The sequence below is a fragment of the Salmo salar genome, chromosome 29 (assembly GCF_965601325.2).
Source record: "Salmo salar chromosome 29, fSalSal1, whole genome shotgun sequence".
NCBI classification, from domain to species: Eukaryota; Metazoa; Chordata; class Actinopteri; order Salmoniformes; family Salmonidae; genus Salmo; species Salmo salar.
In genome coordinates this window covers 2085260-2096439 of record NC_138319.1, presented here as the reverse complement: position 1 = coordinate 2096439, position 11180 = coordinate 2085260, and the positions used below count along the sequence as shown (strand labels likewise).

The 11180-nt window shown below is 42.0% G+C and overlaps 1 protein-coding gene across 2 annotated transcripts in view; it reads left to right on the top strand.

The window, feature by feature from the left end:
- Nucleotides 1-755: 755 nt before the first annotated feature.
- Nucleotides 756-11180, top strand: part of LOC106590019 (WW domain-containing adapter protein with coiled-coil) — a 74372-nt gene continuing 63947 nt past the window's right edge. Inside the window, exons 1-3 of one of the 2 annotated variants that reach the window (XM_014180501.3) lie at nucleotides 756-987; nucleotides 1179-1212; nucleotides 2085-2277. In XM_014180501.3, the coding sequence (XP_014035976.1) occupies nucleotides 947-987; nucleotides 1179-1212; nucleotides 2085-2277 (268 nt within the window). In that variant the 5' untranslated portion in view covers nucleotides 756-946. Of the gene's footprint in view, nucleotides 988-1178; nucleotides 1213-2084; nucleotides 2278-11180 lie in introns of those variants that run through there. The other variant, XM_082970644.1, reaches the window with a different exon arrangement.

Genomic DNA, 11180 nt, shown 5'->3' with positions numbered 1-11180 from the left:
CAAAATTCACAAAGAGAGCTCCATACTGGGACTTCCTGACCAATAGTGGAAATCCATTTTACACCAAAGTGCTGATGGACATAGCTTCTTTTGTCCATGGCCAGTCAGCTTTATTTTTCATTCTGACCATGCTCACAATATGTAAATGACCATATCTCCACCAATCTGTTCAGACTAGGATATGTTTATTTCTCAAGTTTACTTTGCAGGCAGCATCAGACAGGTTGCTTGAAGAGTGTGACACTGCATCTCTCTCGTGATGCCTCCTCCCTCCTGTGTCAGCTAGTCAAGTGAGGACGTGGGGCGTATGGAGTCACATATGAGCTAAATCTGTATCAGACCTGGGGTTCTTATTGAAATGGAAATTAGATTTGACATAGAAGTACAGTACACGACATACAATATAATAGGTCAAAATATGTGTTAATGCACATCCACAAATACCCAGCAGGTAGCACAAGAGATCCACAATAGAACCAGGGAGATTGTTTTGAGTTCATACTCGAACTACTAGATTACCTACCAACTACTCTGAGAGTGTATTTGTGAAAAATGTGACAGACATGCTGGTAAGTAATAAACCTATTTTGGTGAATGAAAATGCCACTGAAGTGTGCTGTTCTAAAGTAATCCGTGTTGTTTTTCTGAGCAATTTTGCAGCGTCTCAAAAAAAATCGACAACCGGATGATGGCAGCCGAGTTTAGCGCCGCAGTGTCCCGGATGTAGTAGTGGGAGGGGGGACCTGCAGGCTGAGCTTCACCTTTCGGTAGATAGGGGCATAGCTGGTTGGTGTGCGCGCGAGTGGGAGATGGACCGAGAGCGTTCTTCCGATTAGAACTGAAATACTCAGAACTATTAAAATAATATAACCGGTTGCTGAAACAAAAAGAAAACATAACTTAGTCCATCTTTCACATCCAATCCACACACACTAACACGGCATTGATGGTAATGTATGCAAGGAAACAACCGAGACTCAGCGATGGGTAAACAGCTCTAACGTTACTTCTATTCAGTTTTTTCTTCACAGTTTTGACAATCCGCCATTTTTATTGCAATAAAAATAAGTAGAAACTTATGGAAGCTATTCAGCTGTTGCAGATTATTGAACAGTTTTTTTGTTTTTTCATTGATGTTTGAGATCATCTTTACAACCTGTTTCTTCTTATTTTTTTAGGTGCAACGACCGAAGGGATTCACAGCCCTACCAGGTACTTGTTAGCTAGCAACAAATAAGATTAAAATGGATACTCTAGTGCAGGCTTCTTGAGTACTACAGGCCTCGGTGCGGAAAATCGCAAAGTAGCACATTTCCTTTGGGTTTGAACAAAAAAACAATGCTGTATGTTGGTTAACATTACAAGTATGACTGGTAGATTGTATAAATAATTTTAACGTCGAATTTTGCTTTGCGAACACATTTACTAGCGAGTTTTTTTGGAGCCCATAGTTAACTATAATTCCGGCCTATTCGTAATGTCACAGTTTGCGCGATATAAGATTAAGGAGCAAAGTTCAGAAAAATAAATGTAGTTAACTAAATAACCTTCATGTTGGTAACACCCAAATAGTATAATAAATCATGTTTTCTTTGCAATTTTAAGTATTAACGTTAGTAGTTAGCTATATATGGTCGGCATTAACGCTAACTAATTAATGTTAGCTAACGTTATATGATAAGAGAAAAACACTTGAATTAGCTGTCTACCACATCTATTGATTTCAAAATGTGGCGTTACACCCCACATTTAGTTTGTCTTACATGCGCAGGGTTTAGCTAATCAATTGTCAATGCCCATCCATGGAGCCAATAGCTTGTGACGTAGCCACAGCTGATCTAGCTAACTACAAGATTAAGTCACGACTTTTTAGAATTTGCAAGACATTGTAAACACATTTTCATGCCATTCGTATTATTTGGCTGCATAATTTTGGGGATAACAAGCTTTCGTGCTATGCAACTTGTAATAATATCACAGACACTTAGTCAGACGTCTAGATTCAGCTCTAGCCTTTCGAATCGATCATGGCTCTGAATCGATTTCCGTTCTAGAATCTATGGATGTTTGATTTGTGTTTTCAGACTCTCAAGTACTCATCGAAGAGTCACCCCGGTGGTGATCACCGCCATGACAAGATGCGAGACACCGCAGATGCCACTCCGCCATGTAAAATGCTTCGGCGATCTGACAGTCCTGACAATAAACACATTGACAGCACTGGGCATGGCAGGGCAAAGGCAGTCCACGCGCAGCGGGCCAGAGAGAGGGATGGAGGTGAGAAATGCATATAAGATCTAAAAAAAAAAACGTTTAAAAAACTGTTCAAGTAGCTATCCACCAATGTCTTACTTAGTTTCTCCCTATGCTGATTTTACTACTGACATGTATTCTGTATTCATTTGTTAAGCTGTATGGTGTAGGCCGAGTCAGAAATATTGCGTTGCTAAGATCAAGCATACATGTAAGTCGCTCTGAGTGTCTGTCTGCTCAATGACTAAAATTTGACTGTAAACAGTACTTTCTCTCAAATTATGTTGCCATTATAGATCTGAAGCGCAAGGCAACAGCTCTTTCTAGTAGTGTTTGGTCACATACCTTAAATCTATCTTTAAAGATGCACTATGCAGAAATGGCTCCACCATTTCCTGGTTGGTAAAATTCCATTAGTTTGCCTAATTTCAGTATATGTGACAAAACAATTTCAGTTTGACAAAACAAGCAGTCATTGTAGAGCATAATTTAACCATCTAAACCGCTGTGAAATATATTTTCCAACACAACATTTTTTTGTATATTCACCTGATTGAAGCTTGTGTACAAAACCGAAAGTAAAAGACAAAAATGAAACTTCTGAACGGGAAGCATAGAAATAGCACATAGATGGTTTAATGACACACTTATTGGAAGTGAAAGACTGCACAGTGCTGCTTAGACCTATAAGACAGTGACGAAATCAAGTCCAGCATAACAGCCAGGACAGCACGTAATAAATCATGGTAGAGGTGTAAATCATAAGACTGATCATCTAACAAATCAGAAGTGTCTATCTAAACCCAGAACCATATTCTGATTTATTTATATAGCCCTTCGTACATCAGCTGATATCTCAAAGTGCTGTACAGAAACCCAGCCTAAAACCCCAAACAGCAAGCAATGCATGTGAAAGAAGCACGGTGGCTAGGAAAAACTCCCTAGGAAAAACTCCCTAGAAAGGCCAAAAACCTAGGAAGAAACCTAGAGAGGAACCAGGCTATGAGGGGTGGCCAGTCCTCTTCTGGCTGTGCAGGGTGGATATTATAACAGAACATGGTCAAGATGTTAAAATGTTCATAAATGACCAGCATGGTCAAATAATAATAATCATAGTAGTTGTCGAGGGTGCAACAAGCACGTCCGGTGAACAGGTCAGGGTTCCATAGCCGCAGGCAGAACAGTTGAAACTGGAGCAGCAGCACGGCCAGGTGGACTGGGGACAGCAAGGAGTCATCATGCCAGGTAGTCCTGAGGCATGGTCCTAGGGCTCAGGTCCTCCGAGAGAAAGAGAGGATTAGAGAGAGCATATTTAAATTCACACAGGACACCGTATAAGACAAGAGAAATACTCCAGATGTAACAGACTGACCCTAGCCCCCCGACACAAACTACTGCAGCATAAATACTGGAGGCTGAGACAGGAGGGATCAGAAGACACTGTGGCCCCATCCGATGATACCCCCGGACAGGGCCAAACAGGCAGGATATAACCCCACCCACTTTGCCAAAGCACAGCCCCCACACCACTAGAGGGATGTCTCCAACCACCAACTTACCGTCCTAAGACAAGGCCGAGTATAGCCCACAACGATCTCCGCCATGGCACAACCCAAGGGGGGGCGCCAACCCAGACAGGAAGACCACGTCAGTGACTCAACCCACTCAAGTGACGCACCCCTCCCATGGACGGCATGGAAGAACACCAGTAAGCCAGTGACTCAGCCCCTGTAATAGGGTTAGAGGCAGAGAATCCCAGTGGAAAGAGGGGAACCGGCAAGGCAGAGACAGCAAGGGCGGTTCTTTGCTCCAGCCTTTCCGTTCACCTTCACACTCCTGGGCCAGACTATACTTAATCATAGGACCTACTGAAGAGATAAGTCTTCAGTAAAGACTTAAAGGTTGAGACTGAGTCTGCGTCTCTCACATTGGTAGGCAGACCATTCCATAAAAATGGAGCTCTATAGGAGAAAGCCCTACCTCCAGCCGTTTGCTTAGAAATTCTAGGGACAATTAGGAGGCCTGCGTCTTGTGACCTTAGCGTACGTGTAGGTATGTACGGCAGGACCAAATCGGAAAGATAGGTAGGAGCAAGCCCATGTAATGCTTTGTAGGTTAGCAGTAAAACCTTGAAATCAGCCCTTGCCTTAACAGGAAGCCAGTGTAGGGAGGCTAGCACTGGAGTAATATGATCACATTTTTTGGTTCTAGTCAGGATTCTAGCAGCCGTATTTAGCACTAACTGAAGTTTGTTTAGTGCTTTATCCGGGTAGCCGGAAAGTAGAGCATTGCAGTAGTCCAGCCTAGAAGTAACAAAAGCATGGATTAATTTTTCTGCCTCATTTTTGGACAGAAAGTTTCTGATTTTTGCAATGTTACGTAGATGGAAAAAAGCTGTCCTTGAAACAGTCTTGATATGTTCTTCAAAAGAGAGATCAGGGTCCAGAGTAACGCCGAGGTCCTTCACAGTTTTATTTGAGACGACTGTACAACCATCCAGATTAATTGTCAGATTCAACAGAAGATCTCTTTGTTTCTTGGGACCTAGAACAAGCATCTCTGTTTTGTCCGAGTTTAAAAGTAGAAAGTTTGCAGCCATCCACTTCTTTATGTCTGAAACACAGGCTTCTAGCGAGGGCAATTTTGGGGCTTCACCATGTTTCATTGAAATGTACAGCTGTGTGTCGTCGGCATAGCAGTGAAATGTAACATTATGTTTTCGAATGACATCCCAAAGAGGTAAAATATATATATATATAGTGAAAACAATAGTGGTCCTAAAACGGAACCTTGAGGAACACCGAAATTTACAATTGATTTGTCAGAGGACAAACCATTCACAGAGACAAACTGATATCTTTCCGACAGATAAGATCTAAACCAGGCCAGAACTTGTCCATGTAGACCAATTTGCGTTTCCAATCTCTCCAAAAGAATGTGGTGATCGATGAAATCAAAAGCGGCACTAAGATCTAGGAGCACGAGGACAGATGCAGAGCCTCGGTCTGACGTCATTAAAAGGTCATTTACTACCTTCACAAGTGCAGTCTCAGTGCTATGATGGGGTCTAAAACCAGACTGAAGCGTTTCGTATACATTGTTTGTCTTCAGGAAGGCAGTGAGTTGCTGTGCAACAGCTTTTTCAAAATTTTTTGAGAGGAATGGGAGATTCGAAATAGGCCGATAGTTTTTTATAATTTCTGGGTCAAGATTCGGCTTTTTCAAGAGAGGCTTTATTACTGCCACTTTTAGTGAGCTTGGTACACATCCGGTGGATAGAGAGCCGTTTATTATGTTCAACATAGGAGGGCCAAGCACAGGAAGCAGCTCTTTCAGTAGTTTAGTTGGAATAGTGTCCAGTATGCAGCTTGAGGGTTTGGAGGCCATGATTATTTTCATCATTGTGTCAAGAGATATCTCCTGTATATTATAAGTACAACGACTGCAATTAGAAGGCGTCATGTTAATGTTACTTAGCTTCGGCTGTTTGAAGTCCTGACGAACCATGTCCAGATAAAACCTCCGGGGTGAAAAAGTTGAGTGAGGGAAAAAGTAAAAATATACGGTAATGAAAAGGTAAAAACCGTCAGGCAGCAAAGTAAGATCGGCAACAAAACGCACAGCAGCGTAAACAAGTCTGCAAGTTGTTACCGGAAACCTCATCCTCATCATCAACCTTATCCTCTCGCTTATCCTGTTTTCTGAGTTTGGGCTCTGAATGAGGTTCATTATCCCTGGTATTTTGATCTTGAATTGAACACTTAAGTTACTCTACCTTCTGCATTGTCAAACAGTAGTCGGATTGCACTCTCTAGGATAGGTAAGACTAGACAATATTCTGAGTGCTGTGGTGAAACTAGACAATTATGTCAGATTCATGAAAAGTAGCTAGCTGGCGGAAGCCAGCTCTGTAAAGTGCATCTCTTTCTTGAACTAGCACTTCATTCCACTGTCTACACTAGTCAGCCTGCTCATTGTACACTGAGACACTCATATGCTTACCTAAAACAGTGTTTTAAATATGGTTACCAGTTGTGCCTTGTTATAGATTTGATGTGATATCTGTTAGCATTGTGTTTTATATCCCAATTCTAAATATGTCCATAACCAACAATTTACAAATGCACACTATTAACATTATGACTAGTTTTGTCAACTATTAGCCTCTATTTGGATGTAGCCTCTAACCATTGACCAAACTGCTAATGTTTCATTGTAATATTCTTTAACAATAGTATTCACACACCAACTTTGGAGACTTGGTCATGAGATAACAGCATTATAGTGCTCAACCTTCATTTCCCATTATACTGTACTTCTGGTCTGCTCTGTACCTGGTTAAGTCTAGCTGTGCATTATTGAATCCTATTTACTGGCAGTGTGTTTGACTATTTCTTGCAGGGCCTAAAATGAACACCTGTACAAATACGGGTAGATTTTGTCATTGTCGGGTAAGATGTCTATTTCACCCACCACGTTGGTGGCATTTCACTCTAATTTGTGAATATAAATGATTTCTGCAGTAGCTGTTTTCACACTATTTCTGCGGCCTTGTTTCATAGCTGGTAAATTAATTGCACAAAGTCAAAGAACTACGAATCCTACTATAGCCTATCCGCCTGGCGCTGCAACAATGCCTGGCTTGGGTCTGTGCGCATGTAAAGAGCTGAGTGAAAGATACATTTTTAGAAGTGCTGGCACAGGTACAAAAGTTGGTCTAATTTACTTGTTTACTGAAGTACATTACATTACATTTAAGTCATTTAGCAGACGCTCTTATCCAGAGCGACTTACAAATTGGTGCATTCACCTTATGATATCCAGTGGAACAACCACTTTACAATAGTGCATCTAAATCTTTTAAGGGGGGGGGGGGGGGGTTAGAAGGATTACTTTATCCTATCCTAGGTATTCCTTAAAGAGGTGGGGTTTCAGGTGTCTCCGGAAGGTGGTGATTGACTCCGCTGTCCTGGCGTCGTGAGGGAGCTTGTTCCACCATTGGGGTGTCAGAGCAGCAAACAGTTTTGACTGGGCTGAGCGGGAACTGTGCTTCCTCAGAGGTAGGGGGGCCAGCAGGCCAGAGGTGGATGAACGCAGTGCCCTTGTTTGGGTGTAGGGCCTGATCAGAGCCTGAAGGTATGGAGGTGCCGTTCCCTTCACAGCTCTGTAGGCAATCACCATGGTCTTGTAGCGGATGCGAGCTTCAACTGGAAGCCAGTGGAGAGAGCGGAGGAGCGGGGTGACGTGAGAGAACTTGGGAAGAACTCGGGCTGCGGCGTTCTGGATGAGTTGTAGGGGTTTAATGGCACAGGCAGGGAGCCCAGCCAACAGCGAGTTGCAGTAATCCAGACGGGAGATGACAAGTGCCTGGATTAGGACCTGCGCCGCTTCCTGTGTGAGGCAGGGTCGTACTCTGCGAATGTTGTAGAGCATGAACCTACAGGATCGGGTCACCGCCTCAGAAGTAAGACAGACCTTGTGTTTCTTGGCTATTTACATTGTTTTGTTAATTAACAAACTAGGTTTTTCAATGTTGGAGTTTCAACTGTTAGGGAAGAGAAGTCGACTCAGGCACAAACATGACATTTCCACGGTAACCGTGAAATGTCTGTTTCTGTGATCTTTTGGTTAAGATTCAGGTCACAAATTAAACAATATACCACATTACTTCTTACTAGTAATACATTTGTTTTAGAAAAATTACTACGCATGTTCATCTAGTTTTTGTGTGTGTTTTTGTTGGTGCAGTTTTAGGGAAAAAATATGCTTAGTTTGGGGGGGAAAATATGAGTGTCTGGTAGGTTTTTAAATCTACCTGCCAACCGTGGCTGGTGGACCAAAAATAAAATGTTAGGCCCTAATTTCTTGGCTTCGGTCACTATCCAAAATGTCTGCCCTCTTTTTCCCTACCCTGACTGGAAATCGGTCGTTGTTTGTCTTGACCCACAATGAGAATGGCATAACCAACCTAACCTAGCCAGACATGTATGAACAGTGAAAGACCAGTGTATAGATTTGTTTACTTCAATATCATGCTGAACATTTGTGGCACATACGCTATATGCAAGGGACATCTGGGCCTGTATTCATCAAGCGTGTCCGATTTAGGAGTGCTGGCCAAGAATCGGGTCTCTCCTGTCCGTGTAATCTTAGTCATTACGATCTAAAAGGCAAAACTTATTGTTTATCATCACTCTTCTGAGATACTTTAAACAGGCCCTGAATTAAGCCCCCCTCTAAGTCAGTGCACACTGAGTTATTGCCTGTACCATACACTGTAAATACTACACAGAAGGACGCATGCCTAATTACATATGATTAAATGAATGACTGTGGTTGGCTCATCATGGACTGAACAAAATTATAAATGCAACATTTGAAATTGTTGGTCCCATGTTTCATGAGCTGAAATAAAAGATCCCGGAGAAGTTTCATATGCACAAAAAGCGTATTTCTCAAATTGTGCACATCCCTGTTACATGCTGACCAGACTGGACAGGTCGCGTGCGTGAGCGTTGCAAAATAAATGTAGAAATCCATGTTATTCAATTATTGCACCCACACTGCTTGCGCGCGCCAATGAGCATCTGCGTTGCCAAGGGCTAAAATGGAAGTTATTCCTATTTCTGACGCAGATTGCGCTGCAAGTCCTGCCTCTCCCATCTCTTCATTGGCTTATAGAAGCAGGTACCCACGTGCCATCTCCTCATTGGTTATACTCACGTGGGTGATTGAAAGACGAACTGTTTTGCTGGTTGTCGTGGTAATACTTTGAAAGTTTAGATGCCAATCACCATATAAGTTCAAAGATGAAAAAGCCTGGAAGGAGGAGAGATGGCTAGAAACGATTCAGTTGACCATACATGTTTAATGCTTTTGGACTTGTCCCCAAATTAATGTAATTGGTTCAGAGTTTGTTTTGATATTTTAACCTGTGTGTTGTGATCACGTTTGGTGTGGGGGACAAAATACATTTATGCACGCGCGCAGCCGGTTTGGGTTCCGTGTCAGTGAGCATTTCTCCTTTGCCAACATAATCCAGGTGTGGCATATCAAGAAGATGATTAAACAGCAGGATCATTACACGGTGCACCTTGTGCTGAGGACAATAAAAGGCCACTCTACAATGTGCAGTTTTGTCTCGCAACACTGTCCTGTGTGGCTCAGTTGGTAGAGCATGGCACTTGCAATGCAAGGCTTGTGGGTTCGATTCCCATGGGGGTCCAGTGCAAAGAAAAATATGGAAATGTGGAAATGTATGCACTCACTACTACTATAAGTCACTCTGGATAAGAGCATCTGCTAAATGACTAAAATGTAAATGTAATGCCACAGAGTTTTGAGAGAGTGTATAATTGGCATGCTGACTGCAAGAATGTCCACCAGAGTTGTTGCCAGAGGCTTGAATGTTAGTTTCTCTACCAACATCGTTTTAGAGAATTTGGAAGTACGTCCAACCGGCCTCACAACCGCTTTCTAGGGTTATGGTGTGGTGTGGGCAAGCAGTTTGCTGATGTCAGCTTTATGAACAGTGTCCCATGGTGGGGTTATGGTATGGGCTGGCATAAGCTATGGACAACAAACATGATTGCATTTTATCGATGCACGTTTGAATGCACAAAAACACCGTGATGCGATCCTGAGGCCCATTTTCTTTAAACGTATCTGACCAACAGATGCATATCTGTATTCCCAGTCATGTGAAATCCATAGTTAAGGGCCTAATGAATTTATTTCAATTGACTGATTTCTTCATATGAACTGTAACTCAGTAAAATCAATGAAATTGTTTTATGTTCAGTATATTTATTCTAGGTAAAAACATGCCTCTGCCATGACATACAAACTCATCCTGTGATACTCACTTTACTCCTTAGGGCCCTTGTAACTCTCTAGGCCTGTTGCGCCAATTTTTTTAAAAGGTGTGAGTAATTCTGACAAGTGCTAGGAAATGGCAGTGAATTTCTGATTTGATCCACTTAAATTATACATGCATTCTTTCCCTAATCTCACTGTTGGTAGGAGGTAACTAGCGTTCACCCCATACTGTTATCAGGGGTTGTAACCAAAAGTATATTCTTGTAAACTATGGAGCGATATGGGACTGGCAAAGATTTTCAGCTTGCAGGCAGATGCTGGAATAAGTTTGAGTGACAGTGAGCGCTTTGAATAGGTGCTTTGTTTGTTTTTATTTATTTTTTGAAACTAGGAAAAAAAGCCTGGAACGTAAAATAACGTTATTAGCCAGTTTCCATGTTTTTAAAATAACGGTTCTGTTCCGGAACAGTATGGATCACTTTCGTTCCATTTCTGTTCCTTGACATTTTTTGTTATTGTCCTGTTTGTTGGTTCAGTTCCCTGAACCGGTTCCAACACCTGATTGGCCCTGTGTGTTGCAGCCTGCCAACCCTTCTATCATTTTCCATCATGCCATATAACAAACAATAGTTGGCCACAGCACCTAGGCCTACAGCACGGGGGATGAGGAGTTAACTTGTAGGGCTAGGGCCCTATTAGTATGCTTTTAAAATGTAGAAATACTTGAAATCGCTCATCTGACATGACATAATTGTTAAAAGCAATGCAATGGCAAGCTTGCTAAAAAACGATTTAGTAATGTCAGCTCAATGATCACTTCAATTAAGGAAAGATGCATGTTAGGAGTATTCAAACCATGCCAAAGTTGGTAGACCTAGACGTTGACAGCTACTTATTGCCCCATAGTCTCTTTCATGCACAGTGACCACAAACTAAGCCTCAATGTTCTGTTTTTCTTGTCAGCAATGAGGTTTTCAGACTTGTAATACATCTTCAGGGAGCATAATGAAATCCTTAATTGAATACTTTTTCAGACTTGGCCATATTAATGTAAAGGCCACAATAGTCTAAAATAGCTGTTTGTTAATCTTTTCAGTGTTAGCTTCTTG